The sequence below is a fragment of the Sebastes fasciatus genome, chromosome 5 (genome assembly GCF_043250625.1).
Source record: "Sebastes fasciatus isolate fSebFas1 chromosome 5, fSebFas1.pri, whole genome shotgun sequence".
In the NCBI taxonomy this organism is placed as follows: Eukaryota; Metazoa; Chordata; class Actinopteri; order Perciformes; family Sebastidae; genus Sebastes; species Sebastes fasciatus.
The window spans coordinates 25136147-25162728 of record NC_133799.1 but is presented as its reverse complement, the minus strand read 5'-3'; the positions used below and the strand labels follow the sequence as shown (position 1 = coordinate 25162728).

The following is a 26582-nucleotide window of genomic DNA, read 5'->3' as shown; positions in this document are numbered from 1 at the left end:
CTATCATACCATATCATTTATTAAGTCCATTATATTTTGTATTATCAATCTGAATCTGCAAAGTAACTAGTAACTATAGGTATCAAATAAATGTAGTGCAATAAAAAGTACAATATTACCTCTGAGATGTAGTAGAGTAGAAGTATGAAGTGGAATAAAAAGGAAATACTCAAGTAAAGTACAAGTACCTCAAAATTGTAGTACAGTACTTGAGTGAATGTACTTAGTTACTTTCCACTACTGAGTACACACCGTTAATAAAGCCTCACCAGATGAACTTGGAGAGAGAGAGAGTCTGACTGACATGTGATGATGTTGATCACCTGCTGGTTCAGATGAAACATGAAACATGACTCCTTCAGTCTGAGAGGTGTTTTTACCGGAGATCATCCGATACTAACACGGTGGCGTGAGCCGCAGTCTCCGCCTTCATCACAACAATCAATTGTTCCTCCAAAATCTAAAGATAGATGATTGGAGACGTGATGTGACCGTCAGAGCGCGCAGCTCTCAAAGGAAACCAGAACATCTGGAGAACTAAAGAACTCAAGACTGGCAGAATAAAAACTCTCCTCAGTGGATTTGTGTTATTTCATATTTAAATCCTGATTTAATTTGCAGAATGCGTCGCACCTCAGCTTGGGTCTGCTGGCTGCTGTGTTTGTGTTTGTGCGCATCTTTGGCTGCGAGCGCGCAGGACGACCCAGAGGAGGACCAGATGATCCAGGATCTGATCCACCAGGACGAGACTCAACCTGAACCAGGACGAGGACCAGAGCCTGCTGCAGAGTTCCTCAAGTGCAATAAGGTAAGAATCACTGAGGCACTGAAGCGCATCTTCCTGCAACAGTCTGAGATTTTATCCCTGACAAGTTTTCATCATCTCATTATCATGCAAAAATATTTGTATATATCAAATTACATAACTAATATACTCATGTGTCCTGTACGCGCATTGGGTCAGAGCACCTGTACTCTTAAAGGGACTGTTTGTAAGAATCAGAAATGACACCTGTGTTAAGTCAACGAAAGTCAGCGTCGGGCTCGCGCTCGCTCGCTCTAAATAGACATGAACGAGCATCGCTCAAAACAGTGAGGCGACACACCTCAGCTAAAACCACAATATCACTCTATATTTCACCCGCTTGGCAGTAATGTTAGCTGACCAGACGAAGGTCTCTCCATGAATCAATGCTGATCCTAGTGTTGGCTTTTCAAGAAACATTATCGCCTCCCGACCACAGCTGGAGGGAGACATCGGCATCCGGTCGGAGATGATAACGTTTCTCTCTGCGAAGCCTCATCACTTCACAAGACACAGGAAACCTCTGTTGGTCTGGAGGAGCTGCAGCATTTATTTTTGCTCAAACATCCACTGTACATTCACTAGATATTCTCAGAGCTAAACTAACTCTTCTGCAGTGTGTAGTGTGCGCGCATGCACGTGAGGTGGAGCGAGAATGCGCGTGTTGTGTGAGTGAAGACAAGCAGGCAGAGGAGCGGTCTGAACAGCGTAGCCACACGCAAACGCACATGGGACACCGACCCGGTAGATTTGTATGTGTAAGTCCCTTTAATGTTGCAGCTGGTAAAGGTGGAGCTCATTTTAATAACTTTATAGACTGCTGGGTAGTTTAATCTATAATAATACATCATCATTTATTCGTTGATTATATTTTGTATTAATAATCTGAATCTGTAAAGTAACTAAAGTTATTAAATCAATGTAGTGGAGTAAAAAGTACAATATTTCCCTCTGAGATGTAGTTGAGTAGAAGTAGAAAGTATCAGAACATGGAAATATTCACGTAAAGTACAAGTACCTCAAAATTGTACTTAAGTACAGTTCTTGAGTAAATGTCCTTAGTTACTTTCCACCACTGAGTACATGTTATACTGTTGTGTTTTTCTAAGCATTCTTTACTGCTCCTGTTGGAATAAAATAATTGTTGATTATTTAACTGAAAAGTAGTAATGTGTCTTTGATACCTTCACTTTTTTGCATCAAATCATACCGGGATGTTTGATGAAATATATTGGATGTGGCGCAGCCCTACCTAGAAACATTTCCACCAGCCGCCACTGCTTCTCATTATTATGCAAAAAATATATATAAATAAAATCATATAAATAACATACTCATGTGTCCTGTACGTGCATTGAGACAGAGCACCTGTACTCTTAATGTTCTGTGCTCTGTGCTCCAGGCAGCGTGGCGCATGCCCGGTCAGTACCTGGTCGTGCTGCGTCACGGGACGCACGACTCTCAGGTGCAGAGGACCATCAGGAGGCTGAGAGCCAGAGCAGCCAGGAGGGGCTACCTGCTGGAGGTCCTGCAGACCTACTCTGGAGCTCTGCACGGCTTCCTGGTCAAGATGAGCAGCGACGTCCTTCACCTGGTAATTTATTCACCTGTCTGCATGCTGCTGCTGCTGCTATATGGTGGTGCTGGTCAATAAAGGTGTGGGTCTAACTTCAATGTGAGGACACAACTATTGGAAAAAAAAAACCTATTGGAAGTTATATAGTTTTACCTCTTTGAATCACAGTTTATCTGTTCAAAATGTACCTTAAAGGGAGATTTGTCAAGTATTTAATACTCTTATCAACATGGGAGTGGGCAAATATGCTGCTTCATGCAAATGTATGTATATATTTTTATTGGAAATCAATTAACACAAAACAATGACAGATATTTTCCAGAAACCCTCACAGGTACTGGATTTAGCACAAAACAATATGCTCAAATCATAACATGGCAAACTGCAGCCCAACAGGCAACAACAGCTGTCAGTGTGTCAGTGTGCTGACTTGACTATGACTTGCCCCAAACTGCATGTGATTATCATAAAGTGGGCATGTCTGTAAAGGGGAGACTCGTGGGTACCCATAGAACCCATTTACATTCACATATCTGGAGGTCAGAGGTCAAGGGACCCCTTTGAAAATGGCCATGCCAGTTTTTACTTACAACATTTTTGCGTAAGTTTGGAGTGTTATTTAACCTCCTTTGTGACAAGCTAGTATGAGATGGTTGGTACCGATGGATTCATTAGTGTTTCTAAAATGCGATTGTGTTCCTGCCAGGCGGTGAAGCTCCCTCTGGTCCAGTACATAGAGGAGGACTCGTCCGTCTTTGCTCAGAGCGCTCCCTGGAACCTCCAGAGGTTACTGCAGCCTCACGGCGGCACCTCTGAAAACGGAACATACCGGCCACCCAGTGAGTTTGCCTCCAAGTCTTTCTTTTAAACACACACACGTCCTGAAGTCATCACATCTCAAATCCACACACCTTCTGTCCTCTGCAGACGACGGAGGGATGGCGGAGGTGTATCTGATGGACGGCAGCGTTCAGAGTTCTCACAGAGAGATCGAAGGACGAGTGCTCATCACTGACTTCAACGACGTCCCCGAGGAGGACGGAGTCAGAGTTCACCGACAGGTCACACTCACGGAGGGAATAATGTGCATGTTTGTCACTGCAGCTCAATAATAAAAAGCTCACTCGTTTCACCCGTATGTCCAACCCTCTCTCCTCTACAGGCCAGCCAGTGTGACAGTCACGGCACGCACATGGCGGGGGTTGTGAGCGGGTCGGACTCTGGCGTTGCTCGAGGTGCCAGTGTTAACCTGGTCCGTGTGCTCAACTGCCAGGGGAAAGGGACCGTGTCAGGAGCTCTGGCGGGTAGGACTCCCATGGAGATTATAGTTATGACCAATGCAGCCCAACATGGTTGTGCACGTTTGAAAAACATGCCTTCAATGAGCCAATCTTTTGGGTGAACGAACTGAACTGAATTACTTCCTGAAATGATTTGTTAATTTCTCAGTTCAGTTGAGTTCTAAGTTTGTTCAGGAGGAATGGCACATATTGTGTTCAAAACACAGCTGATTCGGGTAGGGTTGCCAACACACCAAGAAACAATGTACATATAATATGACAGCTTTGATAAAAATGTAAATAGTTCTGGTTTTCTCTGTAATAGAGACTTTATAAATGGAGATTTATTTTTTGGGTTTTTCACCTGAGGCCTGAGGACTAAAAATGTAAAAATAATATTTGCACATAGAAACAAATATGGACAGTTGTGATAAAAATGTAAATTAAATTTTCTTCTGAAACTATTTAGGCGACCAAAATGTTATAATTAACTTTCATGAACTAACTGAAAACACACTGTGGAAGGGTTACAGTTGTAAGATGAAAACACGAACACCTCCCAGACCGGACAACGCCGCGGTAACGACCTGTCAATCACCAGGTAGCCCCGCCCTAAAGCATCCCCTGCTTTATGGTCTATTTGACTCTAAATGGGACCATAATTTACTAAATGAACATCATGCTGTATTGAAGAAGACTTGAAACTAGCGATTGAGACCATAAACTCATGTTTACAATGTTTACTGAGGTAATAAATCAAGTGAGAAGTAGACTCATTTTCTCATAGACTTCTATACAATCAGACTTTTTTTAGCAACCAGAGGAGTCGCCCCCTGCTGGCTGTTAGAGAGAATGCAGGTTTAAGACACTTCAGCATTGGATTCACTTTTCAGACCCCGGAGGTTGCCGCCTGAGAAACACATTTGCAAAGGGAAAGGGAGGGCCACTACTTTACATAGATACAAAATCTTTTCTGAACATCCCCCTCCTGTCCCGCTCAGGTATGGAGTATATCCGTGCAACTTTGCTGTCCCGCCCGGTGGATGCTGTGGTTGTTTTGCTGCCCTTCGTCGGCGGTTTCAGCCGTTCATTAAACGCAGCCTGTCGGGACATGGTGGCTAACGGAGCGGTGGTCATCGCTGCTGCGGGGAACTACAGAGACGACGCCTGCCTCTACTCGCCTGCTTCAGAGCCTGAGGTTACGTTAACATTTTCGCCTCGTTTCCACATAGTTCTGTGTACGTATGCGAGTCAACCGGAAGTTAATTCACTCCTATGGGAACCTCCCTGATCTCCGAAGTGTTTACGAAAACTCCTTCCGTTTTTTGTTTTTTTAAGACCGTAATTGGCCTAAAATCTAACTCATGCGGCAGATTACGGACAGACTGTATGCACTGTTATGCTATCTTCCTGTGGAATTAGCAAATTAATAAACTGATTTATAAATTGTTTTCCTAAGTGAAAAGTTTGACGGCACATTTAGCAGTTTTGTGAAATATGTATGCAAGACGTATGAACCACTACTATGTTACACAGCTACCAATGTTAGCTAAATACAGACACTAAACAACTGTGGAAACGAGCGTTACTCCAAAGAGCCTGATGGATGCGTTCACACACAACCCTTAACTTGACTTCCTGTGTGCATGTGCAGGTTATCACAGTAGGGGCTGTTAACTCAGTGGACCAGCTGATGTCACAGGGAGCGGGTGGCACCAACTTCGGCCGCTGCGTTGATCTGTTCGCGCCCGGCGATGACATCATTAGTGCCAGCAGTGACTGCAGCACCTGTTTCACCTCCCGCAGTGGAACCTCCCAGGCTGCTGCACATGCTGCTGGTATGCACACACACAGAGGAAAATAATAAATAATCTGTGTGCAGCTGCTGCATAAGTGCTTTGTATTTTTGGTTTGTGCACCTGCAGGTTTAGCAGCAGTGATCCTGTCGTCCAATCAGAACGCGTCACCGGTGCAGGTCCTGCAGATGATGCTGCGTTATTCCATCAGCAACACGATCAACTTCCTCTCTCTGTCCGACGCACATCGTCTCATCACTCCAAACCTTGTGGCGGCCATGCCTCCTGCAAACAGCACAAGTTAGTGACACACAACACTTTTTATTTTACTCAAACAGCATCAGGTTCAGGTTACTTTATTTGTACCCATACAGTAGGTACATTTGGTTTGCAGTAAAAAGACAAGGTATCCATCGTGACACACATTTTACAGAAACAGACGATAGAAAAAACTTGATAAAAAATGCTCAAGGCTCCAGTGATCACTAAAACCACTAAAATACAATGAATAAATCAAATGAGCAAGCTTTGCTTCGATAGCTTCTGTACAGTGTTGCTACAACTTGTTCATCTGAGTGACGGCTGCTAGAACAAAGCTGTCTTTATACCGCTTTGTTCTACACCTTCCGTGGGACACTAAACCTCCGTCCAGGAGGAAGAAGCTGAAATTCACTGTGCAAAGGGTCAGTTATCCGCTGTACCTGTCTGGTGTACAGGGTGCCTCCTACTAGACCATTTCACAATCTGATCCAGACAATTTCTGTTCTTTAAAGAAAAGTTTCCGAACCATGACACCAAACTAAAAAGCCAAGATTGATTCAATAAAAGCACAATAAAATAAGGTGAAAATAGGCCAGTTTCCTCAAGCAAAATAGACTCTGGTTCCTCTTTTTGCACACTGCTTCACAATTCGCTTCAAAGCTGAGCTTTGAGTCAACAATTGTCCCAAGATGCAGTTATATATAATATATATATATACTGTATATAAGATATAAGTTTGCACACAAACAAGAAAAGAAACAAGATATTTATAAGTTTGCACACAAATCAGCGAGTAGTTCACACTGTGTTCCTGTCTGGGTGTGCAGACGAGGAGCTTCTGTGTCGGTCAGTGTGGTCAGAGAGGTCAGGGGTCACGAGGACTGACAAGGCTGTCAGTCGCTGTCGTCAGGGGGAGGAGATGATGAGCTGCAGAGGCTACGCTCCTGACGGCGTCCACGTGGGAGAAACCATCACAGTGAGTTCATTAACTCTCATTGTCACTAATAAACACTTTGATCTACTGGTCATAAAACCCTTCGCTCTGTGTTTACAGGTGAGCAGCGGGCAGATGGAGTGTGTTGCCTACAACGCTGCGGGGGGTAAAGGTGTGAACGCTGTGGCGCGTTGCTGCGTGACGGGAGGTCTGCAGTGCCGAGTCCATGCTAGTCCTGAACCAGGACGAGATGCAGAGTGTGTCGACCCGAAGCACCACCTCACTGGTACGTCACAGCTACAATCTGCTGTTCTGGTCTGTGGACTTTTAAAAGGGAACGTATGTATGTTATAATTGTTTTTATTAGTTTTTTATTGCCAATGTGTGATCAGGTTGAAATCTAACCTGAAAAATGAGGCCTTCCACAACTTTCTGGGTTTCCTCTATCAGCCTGTAGACGGCTTTTAATGTGAAGAATGAGGGACGTTTTTTTCCAGGAAAAATTCAACGGATGTAACGTCATTTGCGCTTTGCGAGTGCCTTTACTCTCTTCAGCTCCGCTACAGAGCTAACAGTGTGCTCGTCACATACGGACGCACTGTTGCAGTTTTAAACAATGTTGTGAATTCAAACAAAACTGCCTGGTTAGGTTTAGGAAAAGATCACAGTTTGGGTTAAAATAAGGACGCTTGTTACGTAAATTAAGTTACGTACGTAAGTTAAGAAGTCATAATAAATAAATCCATGGTTTACTGTACTTTCACATCCACCCTGTCCTCCTTCCTACGCGGACTTTCTGACTCATTTTTACTACGTCACCTGACTTCCAGAGCATTTGCTCTGAGCGTCTAATGTTGCCGTGGCGTGAAAATGACAATGCAAAAAGCAAAAAATGCATAGTGATAACACGCAAAATGACTTCACAAATTAGTGTGTTATGCCTACGCCATTTGGTGATACCAAGCTGGTCATTTTTACACCTTCAGACGGAGCCAGGCTAGCAGTTTACCCCCGTTACCAGTCTTTATGCTAAGCTAAGCTTACTGTCTCCTGCCTCCAGCTTCACATTTAATGGAGAGATACGAGAGCGGTATCGACCTTCTCGTCTAAATCTCAGCAAGAAATCAAATAAACGTATTGATAAAAATCTATTCTGTTGGAGTGTTGAAGTCAGTCTAACGTGTACCTCAAGAGCTGTGCTGTATATAAACGACCCTTTAAAGAAGAACGAGCTTCCGATGCTGCATTTAGAACACCTTGGTCAATTATGCCAGTTACCATGGCAATCACCCTGAAAGCTAAACGCGCTCCCTGCCAACATAAATACCAGCTACAGTACGTGAGCAGTATAAAGTGCAGGGTTGTCAAAAGTTGTTATAACACTTGAGTGGTTTGTTGCTTTACATCATGTTCCTCATTCATCGGCATGTTGATCCCTGCCCGTCTGAGAATCACTCGACTTCCTTCAGCTGAACAGGGAGGAAACTGAGGGTGCTGAATAATAATCTGATGTATTATTATTACATTACTTGTTTCTATATATATATGTATTATTTTTAGGTGCATAGATGTCTCTGTTTATTTGCACGTTTTTTATGTAAAGCACTTTGAGGTGACTGAATTAATGGACGATACCTTTAAAGCCTGTCTGAGCTCATTAAAGCGTGAAGCTCTCGTGTCTCTAGGTTGCACTTCCTGGTCGACCACGGCTGAGACGTCGTCTGACTCGCGTCCACATCATCATGGGAGGCGTTGTGTTGTGAAACACAGGGTGATATCTCATGCCGTGTGCTGCCATGCTCCGTCTCTGGAGTGCCGCCTGTTGGAAAACATATCAGCTGATAAAGATCAGGTGAATATTTTATATGTTTCATATGTTTTTATTGGAAGCATTTGTGACAGAAAAGAATCATTATCATTCAGGATAAACCTAACTCTCTCCCAGTGTAATATGTCAGTTATTTCTGTGATTTATGGAGTATAAAATCTGTCAAAATAAAAGAATAAATAAATAAATATGCCATTAAAAGAAAAACAATATTAAAAATAAATGTAGTCCTTAATTGATAAAATGTGACATAAATTGATATTTCTGTTTCAATTTTCTTTTTCATTTATTTACCTTTGTATTAGTTCCCTTATTTATTTACTCTTCCAGTGCTTATAATACTAATGCTTAAACACATAAATTCATACATTTTTAAAAATAAACATAGAATAAATAAAAAAAAATAAAAAAATGAATGAATAAATGCAAAAAAATTAATAAATACAAATAAATGCAAAAATAAATACATAAATAAAATAAAAGTGGAAATTAAACAAAAGAGTAAATAAATAAGAGAATTAATACAAAGCTAAAAAAAAAAAAAAAAAAGCTAGTTAAAACAGAAATATCAATTTATGACACATTTTATCAATTAATGAATGACTACATTTATTTTTCATATTATTTTCGCTACTTTATTTATCAAGTCATTTATTTATTTATTAATTACTTAATTTTTTATTTCGGCAGGTTCCTTCCTCTATAGCTATGAGCCCTATAAGTGTTGTTGAGAAGCAGTCAATTTACTAAATACATCCAATATTCTGAGTATAATCAGTTTTGAATTTGGCTTCGGTGGGTTTTTCAGTATATTGGAGAAGATGCTGAATATTTCGGTCTGAAGGTTTTCTATTTTGGGGCAAAACTGTGGGTTAAAGTGACTTCTTAGAACTGACATTTGTCTCAGAGAAGGGAAACATTTTATTTAGTTTAGATTTTAATTAGTAGGCCTATAACCTGTGCAGCACTGTAAACTGTATGAGGCAATAAGCTTTGGTCCCATATATGAGTTGAGATTTGTTGACCAGCTCATCAGAACATTGTAAACGTAGGACATCAACTTCTCAGGTTAATATTAAATGTCTATGATGTCACATGTTTACCTGTTGCTGCTGTTGTGTTGCAGGTGGAGGTGTCCTGTCCGTCTGGCTGGACTCTGACAGACTGTAGCGCCGTCTCTCAGGGCGCTGCCATCCAGGGGCCGGTTGCTAGGGGCAACAGCTGTCGTGTCCGCAGAGCCACAGGAGCCGACGGGGCCGCTGGCATCGCCGTCTGCTGTCGCATCAGATCTCCACCAGAGCAGCCCGCCACACCTCCTCACTGATCCCACTGATGTTCAACACCTGAAAACAGCATATTATTATATTCCTGTCATCTTTAACTTTTATCAGTCAGTAACGCTGTTTGTGTGTGTTTCACTTTTAGGTCAAAATACGCTCCAGCACACACACATATTATGTTATTAGCCTAATGCCTCAGACTTGTTGCCTCATGTAGTAATGTCTTGTTTGCTATTTTTAAACCGTATACAGTTTGTAAAATGTAATATTTTTGTATCTTTTACAAAACAATATGATAAAAATAGCTTTCACAAACATATACTGTACGTGTTAGAGAAAAACCCTAGATGTATAAAACATATAATAGTTTTTTAAGACTTTGGGCAGGTCTGTGTACTGTGTATGTATATATGACCTAATGAGGGAAAGTTTATATACACAGTTCATAACCAAAGGGGATCCAAATACTGCAATCAGCCTTTTTCACAGCAGACATTAAAGGTGTAATGTGTATTATCGAGTCACATGGTCAGAAGAAATAGGGGGCAGCATGTCACCTCTATTACTGGCTCCAATTTTTGTTTATATTTTCATTTTTATTTATCATTGTTGTAGGTCTAAGGTACGACGGTACGACAGAATATTAGGGCCACATTGAGGAAAAAAAAAATCAATCAAAGATTTCGAGAATACAGTCATAATATTGTGAGACAAAGAAGTCGTAATTTTATGAGAATAAAGTCATACATTTATAAAGTAATAATTTTACATGTTATTTTCTTCTCGTTAAGTTACAACTTTTTTTCTCATAATATTATGACTTTATTCTGGAAATCTCAGATTTTTTGTCCCTCAATGTGGCCCTAATAATCCGTAGTACATCCGTTGCACTTTGGCCTTCACTGCATTAGACCTTTATTCTATATACTCAGACTATAAACTGTGTTACCTTCATCACAATGCTCAAATGTTTTGCGGCTCCGGACAGATTTTTATATATTTTCTTTGCCTAAAATGTCTCTTTTGACAGTAAAGATTGCTGACCCCTGCTATTGATAAATGGAAAACATCCTTCTTAGGAGGTGTGTTTCTGTTTTGGACAGGAATCTTTAACTGAATGGTACAGCATCAAGTTTGTCACTGTACTTATTTTATAGGTGTTAAAAATAAAAATAAACATACAGTGTCCCATAGTGTAAGAGCAGTCTGATTGTCTTTTCCTAAATCCTTATGAGTTCTCCTTCACATCTTTCCTTGACCTTGTGAGATGTTATATCAAGGTCAAGGAAAAAGTGAGTAAGAAAACACATTAAAAATTAAAAAACTTTTACCCTGAAACTGAAGCAGCTCATTAATTTTGTTACCTGTGATTTTCCTACTGTGTCTTGTCAGAATGTGTTTGTGGAAAAAAAGTCCCATGAAGAGACAGAAGGACAGTCAGCAGTTCAGTCAAATCACATCTGAAATATCCATCACAACTCACCACAGTTGTGACTGTAGGAGAGGAAGCAGGAAGCAGCAGCAGCGGCTCTGTGGGTAATCAGCCTGATTAGCAGCTTGATTAATGAGACCGTTATCTTCAGCTCACTGTTAGTCTGGAACAGGAGGTGCACACAAAACAAACAGACTTCACTTTATGCTTGAATAAAACACATTTGTCTGTCCTGAGCATTCAACTGCATTTATGTGACAGTAAATTAAAGAAATGGAGTGAAACACATGATGTTATTTAAACCACACAGGACTGATTGATTTGTTTGATTGGCACAGGATATCTGTTATCATTACTGCTAAACTGATACGTGATATTATGAGATCACGTCTTGTCAGTGAATAGATTATTCTCAGCAGGAACATGTGTTGTCACACGATGCTGCGGTTATGAGTTAATTAATAAGTGGAGCTCACCTGATTTCTCTCAGTCCAACAGGCCTTTTTCACAGCAGACATAGTAGGAAAAACCACAGGTGCTACTGATAACATTAATAAAGATGACTCTGTTCTATTCATAAGTGAGCCCGCATGCACAACAGACAGAAACTTTCCATCTTAAGTATCAAGTATCTAAGATAGGATATTTTTCCCAATTTAGTATTACAGAAGCATCCTAATTAATCATTAATTTATCTGCTTTTCCTACTTTGTCATGTCAAAAGACCTATTAACTGTCTGCGGGATCAAATATTATATTATATATTTTCTAAATACATATTGTAATTCAGGTGTTCTGAGAGAAAACTAGACCTCCGCACCTCCTCATGGCTCTGTTTTCAGGCTTTAAAACATCTAGCCCGTGACGGGAGACTTTGACCAATCACAGGTCATTTCAGAGAGAGCGAGAGCGTTCCTATTGGCTGTGCTCTGGCTGGTGGGCGGTGCTTGGTATTTCCTCAACAGATCTCAACATGGCTGCTGGGTCACAAACGTTCTCATTTTACAGCTAAGCAGTGCACCACAAGATAATTCTGAAAACATTTGAGGAGAGAAATAGGCATTACAGGAACAGCATATTGATTCATATTTTGATCAGCGCTGCCTAGTTTGACCGTTTGATCGGAGTTTGCAAGTGATTGACAGCTGCTCAGAGACGAAAGGCTCCAGCTCGGCTCCGATTGGTTGTTTTCCTCCAGTCTGTGAAATCTTGCTGATGCCAGTAGGCTCGTTGGAGACGAGCCAGGCGCAGAATCAATCACCAAAGCGATCGCCGTGCAATCCATCGACTTCAAGACCCAGGGGCATGATGTGAAATGCCTGGCTGTCAACTGATCAGAGAGCTGATTGGCTCCTAGTTTTGACAGCAAACACCACGTGTTGTTGAAAGTCCGAACTTTCTGTGTAATTGTAATATTTGACGTAAGATTGTAGGCTATTAGTTGTGCAATGAAGGTTTCATCTGTTCACAAAAATATCTTGTGTGGTTGATAATAATAATAATAATAGTTATTTACACCGATCAGCCATAACATTAGGTCAGCTATGGGCACCCTGACCGGTCTGCGGCTACGCAGCCCCATGCGCAACAAACGATGCACTGTGTGTTCTGACACCTTTCTATCGGAACCAGCATTAACCTTTTCAGCAGTTTGAGCTCCAATAGCTCTTCTATTGGATCGGACAACACGGGCCAGCCTTCGCTCCCCACGTGCATCAATGAGCCTCGGGTCTGACCCTGTCGCCGGTTTTCCTTCCTTGGACCACTGCAGACCGGGAACATCCCACAAGAGCTGCAGTTCTGGAGATGCTCTGACCCGGTCGTTTAGCCAGCACTATTCGGCCCTTGTCAAAGTCGCTCACATCCTCACGCTGGCCCATTTTTTATGCTTCCAACACAAAGCTCAAAATGTTCACTTGCTGTCTAATATATCCCCCCCACTGCCAGGTGCCATGGTAACGAGATGATCAATGTTATTCACTTCACCTGTCAGTGGTCATAATGTTGTGGCTGATCGGTGTATATTAACTTTACAAAGTGCTTTACAAGTCGGACATAAAAATAATAAAGAATATAATTCAATGCCAGATACACGTACATTTCCACATAGACTTACAAACAAATATAAACAGATCCCAACGTGGTCTGCAAACTACAAGTAGGCTACAGATCGGATCTAACAGGATGTAACTATTCCTGTGACTTCCTGTAAATTCTTTGAAGGCTGCTGGACACAGCTGGAAACTGTCCGACTTGACTGAAGCTATTTGTCTCCACCTCCTGCTGCTGCCGTCTGATCTCGTCTACTTTCCAGGCCAGACGCAGTTCATCTCGTACAACCCTATTAGGAGCACCAGAGGCACATGATTTTTTCCAGATTTACCTGTCTCATGCACTACTGTCAAGGCCTATGGAAAGGAGGCTGGGTCACGGCGGACATGAGTCTTGGGGTATGGGTTATAACACATATGCAGTGTAACTGAAGCTGCGGTCGTGCGTTGCGATTGGCTCAATTTCTGCGAGTGCAGGCCAAATTTTACTGCGCATGTGTCATACCCTCAAGATATTACGCGTGACCCAGCCTCCTTTTCATAGGCCTTGACTACTGTCAGAATACAGTGACCATTTCATAAAAATAACTTTTGTAAAACCATATTTGCTCCAATCTGCAGCTTTAAGAAGACATCGTGCAGAAATCAACATAAAAAATAAAATAAGAATGAAGGTGCACCAACGTTTTGTGAGGCGACAACATGTAAAGATACATAAAAACAACGTTTACAAAAGATTGTGCATTCCAGTTTATTTTATATCAAATTTTCCCCTTAATCAAACTCTGATGTACAAATTAAAACGGAGTTGTTTTAACATGCGTTACAGAATCCTGCGATGGCAGAAGTGAATTTTCAAAATTGAATGACAGTAAAAACCCGTTCAGATGCCGACCCCGACCCACGCACTTTACCCATCCCTCCCTGCAACCCAGGATTAAAACTCAAGATTGTTTCGACGTGTTTTTTTTTTTCTTCTTTCTTTTCTTTTTAAAGTAGTAGTTGTGGTGATGATGTAGCGGTGGGCCGAACCGAGGAGAGACTCTTGGCTGACTCGTGTTGCCATGTATCACTTGGCACAGACTGCATGCAGCTCCGTCAGATAACCAGCCACAGAGACAGACGGGGTGTTTGTGACAGTGAGTGACCGATTTACACAGCAAACAACACACGGAGGGGAGGGAAGGGGGGGGGGAGCTGTTTCTTTTTTTCCTCTGACACACAGAAAAGACAAACTCCACCAACTTACTGCCACACATGCAAACGTGCCGCAGGAGCACAACGTGACTTTCACATCTAGTGAGATGGAGAGGGAGAGACGGGTTTGGATGATCGGGGCCGCAAGTGTGTCGATGCCTTCCCTCTTCTTCTTCAGTGGATTGATCGCACCCCCCAACAGAAAACCGTGTTGCATGATGGGTTCTCACACTGTAAACATTGACCTGTTAAAGCTGATCTGCTAAGCTAGTTTAGGCTCATGTCTACAGAACATCTGAGTGAAAAGTGTGGCTTCCTTAAAAACTATCTAGCTTTAAATCAGTTATCTACAAAATGTCTCTGAAAAGAAGCAGCATTTTTTTTTACCGTCACCAAAAACCCTGTCCTGTCCCCTAAACCCTGTTTTACTAGGGTTAAACGTACATCCCACCCACCCCCACCCTCCCACATACACACAGAATCAACAACCAACAGTTACATTCCTACAATCCTTTGTCACAACACACAGAGGACATTTCCCCTGTATTATTTTGGGTCTAATGGGGGGGAGGGGGATGAAGAGGGGGACGGGTGGAGCGGACCACCTCCTCGAGAGAGATGTGGCGATACAGTGTCGGAGGTGAGACGGGAGGTTAAGGCACTTCAAGTCTCCCGATGATTTTGAAGGTTAGGGACGATGGATCGTGGTGTTCAAACCGGAGCTACGTTTGGGGTCAGCTCCTCTGTGTGTGTTTCCAAAGGTAGACAAAAGCAAAAAAAGGCAAAGCAAAAAGAAAAGAACCTGATAAAGCAGAGGTAACAGTGAGGCGAGGAGGACCTGTTCTTTGTGTTTGTGTGAGCGAGAAGTGAATGTTTTTTTCACAAGTTCTATCATGGCGTGTGATTCTTTGTGTTGTAACCTTGGCACCTAAAAAATAAAACATGCTCCTGAGCTCCCCCCTCAGTCGGCACTGACGGCCCACCACAACTGATCCGTGCACTTCCAGATCAGCTTTTCTTTTCTTGCATAAGGCTTTGAGTCCCCCCCACAAAGAAAACTCCAATATTCAATCCATCCAGAGTCAAAGGAAAAATAAAACGCAGGCGATGAAGAGAATAAAAATCCAGCACAAGAGGCTGCCTGACAGCGAGAAGTGTAGAGCGCTGAGCGGCCTCGCCTCGCCGAGGACTTGTCCTGTTTACGGGACCAGGGCCCGCCCTGTACGATGAGGTCACAGGCAGCGTGGCTTTGCTATCAGGGGGCGTCCATGTGTCTGCATAAGTGGCACTGAAAATATAAGTTGTTAAAAAGCAAAAGAAGAAGAGGACACGATTGCGAGGAGGCTCTAGAGGAACCGCCGTACGTCACGATAAGACTGGGCCGGACTATAAAGTGCATACTTAAACCCCACCCCCTCCTCCCGAGTGCTCCTGTGTAGTGGAGGTGTTTCCTGTGACGAGTTCCTCTAGAGCGGGGCTGACGTGACCTCTCGCACATTTTGCATGGCTGTGGAGAAGAGCGCAGGAGACTTTAAAATATTATCTTACACTGGCAAATTACATCTATGGAACAAATCTTTACAATATGAATATGTCTATGTAGATACATTGGCAAATATGAGCAGAAAATTGTTAAAACACAACCCAAACCCATCCTCCACCTTGCTGTCATTCTGAGTGAATGAATGAATAAAAGGATCAACTGAAGTCATCCGCTGATTGAGGAAGGTTTTCTTTCTTTTTTTTTTTTGTTGTACTTCCCACCGTATTCTGCCCTTAATGATAATGCATCTCCATCATCGCCTCGGCTGCTCTGAAAGGAAGTAATTTACGATTTATTCATAGCTCCTCCGTTGCCGTGGTGACCAAGAGAATAAGTGTTCTGATTGGCTTGTTGTGGAGTCACTAAATGTCCTTGACCAATCAAGAGGCAAAGTGCAGCCCTTTCACAACTTGGCTGCCCGGAGCTGTGTCGCCTCTCCTCCTCCTCCGCCTCCTCCTCCTCCTCCTCCTCTGGAGGGAGGGAGGGAGGGATCCTGCTGGTTGGAGGAGCTAGGGGTCTACGTCTTCTAGATCGCTCTTTGAATCGCCGAGCATCATGGGAGACTCCGACCCCTGGGAGAGAAAGAGAGACAATTAATACTAATATCAGTGATCGTACAGCTTTTTAAGAGTAAAATTCAAGCACTTTCAAGGTACCTAAACCAAAAAGGTCCAGACTCTCGGAGCGTTTATCACATCTAAGCTACTATTAGGAACGTTTAACTGGTTATGAAACAGTCTCAGTTTAATACCGATGCCTCTATAAGACCTACATGAGTAAACGAGACCATCAATGAGAAGACTGGCTATTTCTATACAGTTAATCTTAATGCTCGTCATCGGTGCCACCGGGTCCGATTCCGGCGAAATCAGACAAAATCACGCAGGTTCACCAGAAACTCCTTCAGCTCAGACTCCAGCGGGGCCTCCAGCAGCGACCAGTCCACCGCGGACAGACCAAGATCGGGCTTCCTTGCCGCCTTCGACCTGCAATCGGAGCTCCGGCAGGAGGTGGAGAGCTCTGTTCCAGACAGCAGCAGCTCCTCCTCCGGCCAGGAGCAGAGCTTTTTCCAACAGCGACACCACGCTGCTGGAGGCCCAGACCGTATTGCTGGGCCCGCTGGAGGGAAGGGCGGCACGGGAGAACCAGAACTAGGACCAGGACTGCGCGGGGCAGACTGTTCACACTACAAGTGACAAAGGCAACAAAACGGCCAAGCGTGGCCAGCTGCATTGTCTCCGGGTCGCCGTTGAAGTGTCGCTCAAACGCTTGTTAACGTAGTAATGTCTTTAAATAGCACTGGAAACTGGCTAACAAAACAAAAACATATGATTGGTTGAGGCTTCACTGTGTCATTGGAGAGCTGAAAAAAGTTGAGACCAGCTCGTCTTTTATTTGTAGCGCGTCACGGCCGTCATGCAGCGGCAAGTGTCGGGCGTCAGTTTGCAACTTCAAGTCACCGGCTTCCAATGACAATGAGTTGTAGGGATGTTGCGGTGTCGCCTGTAGTGTGAACAGAGCATTTGACCCTAATGCAGTAAAATGAGGTTTTCTAAAGGGGGTCTGGTGCCCGGAGACACTACCGCTTTTGTCCACAGGGACCGCCAAAATCAACACAAAGTTCCTTGTAGTAGCTTTAACTTTGATTGTATGTTTTGATGCTTAAACTAGCTCCGGTCCGCTCCGCATCTGGTGTGAGACACCAGGAGACGACATAGAAATATGACAACGGGATAGATTTAATTTAAAGTATTAAAATATTTTTGGTTTACATGAGTGATGTCGATGAAACACCAGATTATTATGTTGAAAATCAGGCATTTTTTACGAGTATATTCAAATTCAAGCACATTCCTAAAACACAAAGGTTAAAATGAAGCTTTTACCAAACTTTCAAGCCTCTGTATGAACCCTGTAATAATAATTATTAATATGAGGACTAAGAAAATGTGTTGTTTTTAGGAGGAGAAGGAACAGAGGGTGAAATATCTCTGTACTAAGCGGTGACAATGGGATTATGACTTCCATGCAACGCACTGATTATCTGGATTATTGGTGCCAGTGCCAGAACCGGTCTGACAGTGTTGTGTTGTGTTGTGTGGGCTTCCTGTCAGACTCAGCGGGAGTCTCAGGAGAATGGAGCAGTTTAATAACAAGCGTGGGAGGTAACAAACTGCCTGAACAGCTTTTTGACAGAAGCTGGTGAGATGTTCCATTTTCGTCTCATTGTCTTTTCTCTCTCTGTTTGGCTGCGTGAACCGAGCGCGAGCTCGCTGTAATGTGATGAGTCATGTTAAGAAGCCCGCTGGGCTGACGGCTACCTGTCGGAGGCTGCGGTCGGCGTTTTCGTTTGCCGGGCTGCCGTCGGAGCCGTTGCTGCTGCCAGACTGCTCCTTCTCGTTTAACAGCGCTGTGGCGTAGGCCAAGGTGTCCTGCAGAGTTTAACACACACACACACAATGAAACAGAAGAGAGCCGAGTTGAGAGCAGAAGAGAAAAATAAACAAGTACAAGTGTGTGTGTGTGTTTGTGTAGTGGTGGTGGAGGAACTAGAGGGGGGTCATATCATGCTGATAAACAGTGTGTGTGTGTGTGTGTGTGTGTGTGTGTGTGTGTGTGTGTGTGTACCTGTGCAGAGATGGTGCGCTGGAAGGTTTTGTTGGTGGAGGTCTCATTGGAGACGTTGCTCTGTGGAGTCCAGTAATGTTCAGTCATCTGAGGGAATAAGATGTAAAAATACAATGAGCATACAGGATCATTAAAAAGTATTTCATTACAGTGTATGACACAGGGTCGGGTGATTGGATGAATATATTGGTGATTGGCTGAGTATTATATATACTGTATATATTGCCGGTTGTTTTTTTCTCCAGATTTTTGTAATTTTATTTTGCTAATTTAATTGGTCTGCCTCCGAAGAACAAGTAAGAGCCGTGACAGCAGGGAAATGGCAGGGGAAAATAGCGTGAAGTGCCGGCATATTTTCACATCTAACTCAGTGAATTAAAGGTTTACTTTGACCCAACAGAGAACTGGTAATTGTTGGAACAGTGAAAAAACTAAAAAAGACGGATTTGGTTAATTTTATTCTCTTTCAATTTGAATGAAGTTTGTTTTAACCTGGGGACACACCAAGCCGACATCAAAGAACTAGCGGTGACAAAGGCCACCAGTTGAGTCGCCTCACGTCACATTTGTCTTGGCCAAAAAGCTCCACTTGAACACACCACAAAGACTACAGCCGACGGCCTGTTAGCACGTACGTTCTGCGCCTGCGTGAGAGGAAATAACTCTCCACACCAGCAGACGGCGGTAGTCTGTATTCGTCATTGAAAAGGGGAAACTGGAACGGCGGATATACAAGTCGTTGTTATGATATGTACATGAAACAAAGCGCTTGTTGCAAAGCGTGGATTAGGGCAGTGATTCCCAACCAGGGGTACTTTTACCTGGTGTACCTCTGCAGTTGTTTGGGGGTACATGGAAATATTGTGGAGTAGGTCAACTAATTAAACTAACAAAAATCCACAAACTGAGTCAGCTATAACCTGAAGACTATGTGTTGTGATGAAGAAAAATGATTGTGTATATTTTGGCATATTTATCTGTAAGTGGATTGCTGTGTCGGGATGTGATATGTTGTGGTCATGTGTCTCCTGCTATGGACGTTGAACGACCGTCTCCATCTTGTTGAGGGGAGGATGGACTGATGGAACATCAGGGACCACGATGGAAATAAGTCCTGGACTTTGTCTTGTTATCCCTGACAATGTCTTATATGCTATCTACAGTCACTCTCCAAGTCAGAAAATGCCTAAAAAATAAAAATAATGAATCATATTTCTCTGATGTAATGTGTTGAGACAGTAATTTAGAAGCTTGCCTTTTTCTGCAGCCACTGTACAGCCCAGCTCCAGTGACCTGACAAGTCCTTGAAGTAATCCTTGGCCGGAGCACACCTGGTGGTAAAAATATGAGGAGGCTCAGAATTATGTCGCTTAGTTTGTCCGTCAAAAAAATCACAAAAGTATCACCAACAATAAAGTACATCTAAGATAATACAACAATACTCCTGGACAACTGTTAACTCACTTCTGGGCTAATGTGACCAGGAACTTCACACACTGGTAGCAGCGTCTGCTGTCCACGTTGTTGCTCTGGTGCATCAAAGCTGAGAAGAAAAAGCACTCCGTTAGGTTTTTACACATTCAATAAATCCATTTAAAACACAAAAACTGACGATGTTGCCAAGTGGCACGCGTGAGAAGCCGTAAAGAAGGTGGAGCACCGGACTCCAGACGTAAAAAAAACTTCAATAGTTCTGAAGTGGAGGTACTTCTGCAGGAAGTGAGCACCAAATGATTATAATAATGATATTTAGTAGCGTCTATAGTGGATATAAAATAACACAAAAAAAGTTGTATGGAATGATCAATTACTTATTATTGGATGCATTGGTTCCCAATTAACATAATTGTTGGGAACTGAAGTTTTAGCGTAGTGATTTTATTTAAAAAAAACATAATGCTTTGTAAAATAATGAAAATAATTATCAAAAAATACTATAAATGATACAAATATTATTGTAATTTAAATCCTATAATATTAAACAACTGTAAAAATGAAGAAAGCGCAATAAATCATTATTTTGCACAATTATCAGCACTCAAATCCTAAATAAGAAAACATTGGTGAATGACAGAATCTTTGTGAAAACTGTGCAAGTGAGGTTTAAGGAGTAATTTCTTCTTAAGAACGGTTTGTGAATGAGGCCCAATGTTGATAAGAAACATATTACATTGTAAATGAAGTGTCTGTGTTTTGTTGTACCAGCTGTGGGCATTAGAGCAAAACGACAACAACAGTACTAAGACATACCTAAAAGGCCTTTCTCCGACTCAAACGCATACTTGAGTCTCTGGGTTTGCAGAGGGTCTTCCATTACCTAAAAGAAAAATGAAAAGATTAAACTGATGTTAGCAAAGCTGATCATAAGAGCAATCCGATTTTTACAAAGTGATAGATCAACAGGCGAAGGGTCACTCACTAGAAGCTCCTGCAGCATCTGAAAAATGTTCTTCAGTTCATGAGGTGGAGCCGTCTCCAGCTGGGTCTATGAGACACACAAAGGATTCACAAGATTTAAAAACAAAGAATACTCATCGTCAGTCTCTCTGAGGTTTTTAGGTTTGTTTTTTTTACCTTGAGCAGCTGCAGCACACCGAGGGAGAAGGGCTCGTTACAGAACGAAGTGTAGGTCACCATCTCTATCAGGAGGGACAGGGGACCCGACAACTCACGCATGGCAAACATCACCTGTGAATATCCACAAACATCAGTCAAAGAAGTTCTGAGCTTCACATTTGTTATGCAGTTTAGGTCATGACCCTATGATGGATTGTGTGATTATTTTATATCCCTGATTGACGATGAAAATCTTGTGATTTGTGGGATTGTCGGTCACCTCTAGAAGGTAAGGCTGGCCCTCTGGAGTGAAGAGTGAAGCCAGGATGTCGGCGTGGAGCGATAGAAGCTGGGTGGAGGACGGGACGCAACTCACACGCAGTTTGAACCCTCCTGGAGCTACGCGGGACAACAACAGGTGAGAGGGATCAGACAGAGCTGGATTGTTAAAAGACATCAACCCTGAACATCATAAAGATCTGATTCTGGTGTCTCACCCTGCGTCCGCTGGGGGTTGAGGTCAGAGTGTAGCGTGATGAGGGCCAGGGTGTTGTGAAGGTGAAGGAACTCCCGAGCCTGAGCTGGACTCCACCGCCGGTTCTGTGGAGACACAGAGAAAAATCTGAATAAACTACACTCATGTTCAAAATGTCTTAAAAGCATTTAACAATTCAAAACTACATTTACATTTAAGGCATTTTGGAAATGCTTATTTTTCTAAGTGATGTACAAGGAGTGCAAAGGTAGAATGAAAAAACTCTTAAAGGGATGGTTTGGATGTTTTGAAGTGGGGTTGTATGAGGTACTTATCCATAGACAGTGTATTACCTACAGTAGATGGCGTTCGGTGCTCTTCAAAGCCACCAGACTCCATTGACAAAAACAGTAATTTTACCTCACAGAACACGGGGGTTGCTGGTCCACCGCTGCCTCAATCGGTTAGTTTGTTTGTGTTATTGTGTGACTTTGGTGATTTAACCAAAGTCACACAATAACACAAACAAACGAACCGATCGAGTCGTGATGACTCTGCACGGCGAGTGCGGAACGAACAAAGCAAAAACTGCGTCGAGGTGATCTTGGAGAGGCTGGTCACGCGGATCTTCAAGAAGGCAAAAGTGACCTGGACCAGGACATCATTCATGCCTTGTTGAACAAACGCGGGCCGAAGTCGAGGGTCTCGATTTCGATTCCAGCCCAAAAACAATGGAAAACCTCGAAAAGGCCATTTACCGGGACCTGATTAAGACGTGGGGCAATGCGACGTGGGTGCTGGTGTCCTTGAAAGGGGGTCAACCGGCAGTTGGAGAGCGTATCGCCTCCGCCGTCAAAAGTCACCTGATGGCACCACCGAGACAGAGATGCTGCATGTGCAGGTTCTTCTCCTCAATGCTCACCGCCGTGACGACGTGGTAAGGTGGTTTATGGGTTTTCTCTGGTGTCTTCAATGTGTCATTCATCTTGAAGGAAAAATTGACTTTTTCCTTCTGAATGAATGCGAGGGCTTGAGCTCTCAGCGCCACCGCAGTAGTCAGTGTTGTCTACTGTTGTGTTACGCACGGGTTCGATCTGGGTGATCCAGTTCTCCCACAATCAGTGCATAATAATGAACATCTAATTAAATAAAATAAATAATAATATAAATAAATAATATGAATTCATTTCTGCTCATGTCTCTCATCATTTGCTGTAAATATTCAACTCAGACTGAAGTTCTGCTGATTCAGTGAATCTGTATAAAGTACAAAAATAAAGTACAAAGAAAAGTTTGTTTTGCACACTCTCTTCCATCATATACACTGATCTTAATTATTGCACATTTTAATGAGTTTACCTGCCTGACTGTAAACATGTAGAGAATTATTGTAAAGGAGAATCAGGTGTCTTGTGTGTTTTAGTCCACAGTCTGTAAATAGCTATTAATATTCAAAACCACGCCTATTCCTGACCGATCAGAACTGTTATAATTAAAGATCATTAAACCTTATTTATTATGTTTAGATATTTATTTACTGACACCTTCACTGTAAGGTGTACAAGACATATCACAATGATGGTGTATTGTTTTACTAGAAACATAAATGCACTCTTATTCAATGACAATAAATGAGGTTATTTTAAGGGGGTGGGGAGACGTGTGTTTTTAAGTGTAAAGATAACTCATACATTAGTTCATTCAATAAGCCTATAAATGTGAGGGACACCACGGCTGCCCACATTCTGCAGACAGGTTCAGGTGAGTTTACCAGGTGAACAAGTGACTGAGAGAGCTGGAAAGCATCTCCATCACTCAAGGTGGAAAGAACACACACAGTGACGGTGTAAAGATGGACAAAACAATCTAATACAGGAAGTGATTATGCTGATGTTGTGCTTTTATTATGTTGTGCTTTTATTTTATAATGCAGTGAGGGCCCAAACGAGACCTTAGTGTGTGTGTGTGTGCACGTGTGTGTATGTAGTATGTATGTGTGTGTAGTGTGCAAGTGTGTGCATGTTTGTATGTGTGTGTAGTGTGCACGTTTCTGTGTAGTGTGCGTGTGTGTGTGTGCGCGCGCGCGTGTGTGTGTGCACGTGTGTGTGTGCAGGTGTGTGTGGGTGTGTTTGGGTGACATCACAGCAGTGGTGACATCACAGCAGTGGTGACATCATCACTGCATCGTGACATCACTAGATGGAACACTGATGAATTAAAGGAGTTGTGACATCTTAAAGGAGCAGTGACATCATAAAGGAGTGACATTCAGGAGAGAGTCCCAGAATCACACAACTGCAGTTGAATCTGAAGACTCGATCAGACGAAACACATCGACTGAAAGAAGCAGTTGTCTCAAGAGGAAGAGGTATGAATTTTATGAATGCATTGCTTTAGATTAAACCTCCCAACAGTATATGAAGCAGTTAAAATTAGCCTCAACATTTAAATGCAGCTTACATGTTAGTTAATAATAATTAGGGCTGCAACTAACGATTATTTTCACTCATCAGACTATCTACTGAGAGAAGCAGTGAATTTCTCTCCAAAAACCACGAAGCATCGGCAAGAATTGACCGTAAATCAGCATCATGGTGTCATCAAGAACTTCCCAGCCAGAAGCCATCATGCCCGAGTTCAACGTCCGTCGCGTTGTTTCCAAGCTGCTCAACTCCTTCTTTAAGGGGATGACGGCGGATCAGTGGGGATTTTTGAAATCCGGCAGCCCCGACGACGCCACTATGACCATGATGGGAGAGTTGCTGTTGGACATGACAGCGGCCTTGACAAAAGCTTTCCTGAAATCTCTCGGGAGCACGACCCTGGCGTCTGAGGACGACGTCCAAATCAATCTGGGCGACACAATCTCTCGGAGTTTTGCCGAAGCTCTGGGTGTCGACGTCTCGGTTCAGTGTCCGAGCTCCAAAAACTTAACGACATTGATCTCTGCAGAGGTTTCGGAGAGCGTCCGAAGTGCCCTCTCCAGCCCCGAGGGCATAGTTCAGCGTCTCACTCCTCCCAGCAGACTCAACAGCATGATTCTGCACGCCTGCAAAATGTGCCAGACATTCATTGGCAAGATGAAGTCGGTGTTCTCGCCTCGACAGCGCAAGCAGAGGACCATCTGCGAAGAATCAGATGTGGAACTGGAACCTTCAGACGCCAAAGACCGCCATGCGACGCCGCCTTCGTCTGACGTCGTGATTTCGATGAAAGACATCGCTATTGTCCAAATCATCATCAAGACGCAGTTGAACGTCATCACCGAACCTCTCTTGGTTGACGTGCCGGACTCCGAGTACGCGCTGTTGCAGTCTCAAAGCGCTCGGGAGATTGAAGACGTCGCGGAAGAAATCGCTCGGAGTATCGCCGAAGAGGCTCTAAAGACTCCTTCGGAGCAGAAGAGCAAACGCTCCAAGAAAAACATCAGAAGCAAAATTAAGAAGCTTTTGGCAAAGTGCTTTGCCAAATCTTGCATCCATCGCATCGTGGCACAGATGAGGAAAAAATTCCACCGAAGCTCCAAAGTTCACAGCCGGGAGTCGGCGAAGTCTCTCACAAAGAAGATTAACGATCTGATGAAAAAAACAGAGAACCACGATCTTCTGGGACTCGGCGCTCCGCTCCTAAACATTCCCCCCGGTCGAGTCTTGGAGTTCACAAAGGTCTTAAGTGATCTCCTCTACACACACATCCTACACGGACCAGAGATCATCCCCGAGCCGGTGATACGTGCTAACATGCGCGCCGACTTGCAGCGGAAGGTGCTCGGTTTCCTGTGTCTGGCCAGATGGTGGCAGATCTTTCAGTCCGGCGACCTCGCCAACAATATGAGACACGCCATACTGGGCACTAAGCCCAGGGCCAGGAAACCTTTGGCAATCACTGCCCCGCCTGCCCCGGTTTTTCGTGATGACTGTGAACGTCGAGCGCGGAATGTACAAAACAAAAACTGCGTCGAGGTGATCTTGGAGAGGTTGGTCACGCGGATCTTCAAGAAGGCGAAAGTGACCTGGACCCTTTCAAACGTCCATGACATCATCCAGCGCCTTTTTGAACAAACGTGGGCCGAAGTCGAGGGTCTCGATTTCGATTCCAGCCTAGAAAGATGGGAAAACCTCGAAAAGACCATTTACCGGGACCTAATTAAGACGTGGGGCAATGCGACGTGGCTGCTGGTGTCATTGAAAGGGGGTAAACCGGCACTCGGAGAGCGTATCGCCTCCGCCGTCAAAAGTCACCTGATGGCACCACCGAGACAGAGGTGCTGCATGTGCAGGTTCTTCTCCTCAATGCTCACCGCCGTGACGACGTGGTAAGGTGGTTTATGGGTTTTCTCCGGGGGCTCCGGTTTATCCCACATATAGTGAATAATTGGACTTATTCTATAGATAAAAAATGTCTTCAATGTGTCATTCATCTTGAAGGAAAAATTGACTTTTTCCTTCTGAATGAATGCGAGGGCTTGAGCTCTCAGCGCCACCGCAGTAGTCAGTGTTGTCTACTGTTGTGTTACGCACGGGTTCGATCTGGGTGATCCAGTTCTCCCACAATCAGTGCATAATAATGAACATCTAATTAAATAAAATAAATAATAATATAAATAAATAATATGAATTCATTTCTGCTCATGTCTCTCATCATTTGCTGTAAATATTCAACTCAGACTGAAGTTCTGCTGATTCAGTGAATCTGTATAAAGTACAAAAATAAAGTACAAAGAAAAGTTTGTTTTGCGCTCTCTCTTCCATCATATACACTGATCTTAATTATTGCACATTTTAATGAGTTTACCTGCCTGACTGTAAACATGTAGAGAATTATTGTAAAGGAGAATCAGGTGTCTTGTGTGTTTTAGTCCACACAGTCTGTAAATAGCTATTAATATTCAAAACCACGCCTATTCCTGACCGATCAGAACTGTTATAATTAAAGATCAT

The 26582-nt window shown here is 43.2% G+C and overlaps 2 protein-coding genes and 1 long non-coding RNA gene across 11 annotated transcripts in view; 1 reads left to right on the top strand and 2 right to left on the bottom strand.

The window, feature by feature from the left end:
- The first annotated feature begins 326 nt into the window (after window positions 1-326).
- Window positions 327-10351, top strand: pcsk9 (proprotein convertase subtilisin/kexin type 9). Its single transcript, XM_074636020.1, has 12 exons — window positions 327-808; window positions 2208-2399; window positions 3088-3220; window positions 3309-3442; window positions 3544-3685; window positions 4663-4859; window positions 5316-5499; window positions 5587-5757; window positions 6546-6694; window positions 6773-6938; window positions 8338-8504; window positions 9607-10351. The coding sequence occupies exons 1-12, from the start codon at window positions 623-625 to the stop codon at window positions 9802-9804; spliced, it is 2019 nt and encodes a 672-aa protein (XP_074492121.1). The 5' UTR covers window positions 327-622; the 3' UTR covers window positions 9805-10351.
- LOC141768087 (uncharacterized) lies at window positions 5357-11412 on the bottom strand. Of its 3 annotated transcripts, none has more exons than XR_012593991.1 (5): window positions 11244-11412; window positions 9584-9823; window positions 8288-8471; window positions 5581-5742; window positions 5357-5493 (listed from the first exon to the last, which is right to left on the bottom strand). It is a non-coding gene; the product is annotated as an uncharacterized LOC141768087 (long non-coding RNA). The 3 variants fall into 3 exon arrangements; XR_012593992.1 differs by having other exon boundaries at window positions 11125-11244; XR_012593993.1 differs by having other exon boundaries at window positions 5363-5496.
- Window positions 11413-13980: 2568 nt separating this feature from the next.
- Window positions 13981-26582, bottom strand: part of usp24 (ubiquitin specific peptidase 24) — a 61403-nt gene continuing 48801 nt past the window's right edge. For all 7 annotated transcript variants that reach the window (XM_074635992.1, XM_074635995.1, XM_074635993.1 and 4 more), the window contains 10 exons: window positions 21665-21767; window positions 21448-21566; window positions 21186-21299; window positions 21031-21096; window positions 20862-20928; window positions 20076-20154; window positions 19867-19942; window positions 18612-18698; window positions 18305-18415; window positions 13981-16555 (listed from right to left, as the gene is read on the bottom strand). In XM_074635992.1, the coding sequence (XP_074492093.1) occupies window positions 16493-16555; window positions 18305-18415; window positions 18612-18698; window positions 19867-19942; window positions 20076-20154; window positions 20862-20928; window positions 21031-21096; window positions 21186-21299; window positions 21448-21566; window positions 21665-21767 (885 nt within the window). In that variant the 3' untranslated portion in view covers window positions 13981-16492. The remainder of the gene's footprint in view (window positions 16556-18304; window positions 18416-18611; window positions 18699-19866; window positions 19943-20075; window positions 20155-20861; window positions 20929-21030; window positions 21097-21185; window positions 21300-21447; window positions 21567-21664; window positions 21768-26582) is intronic.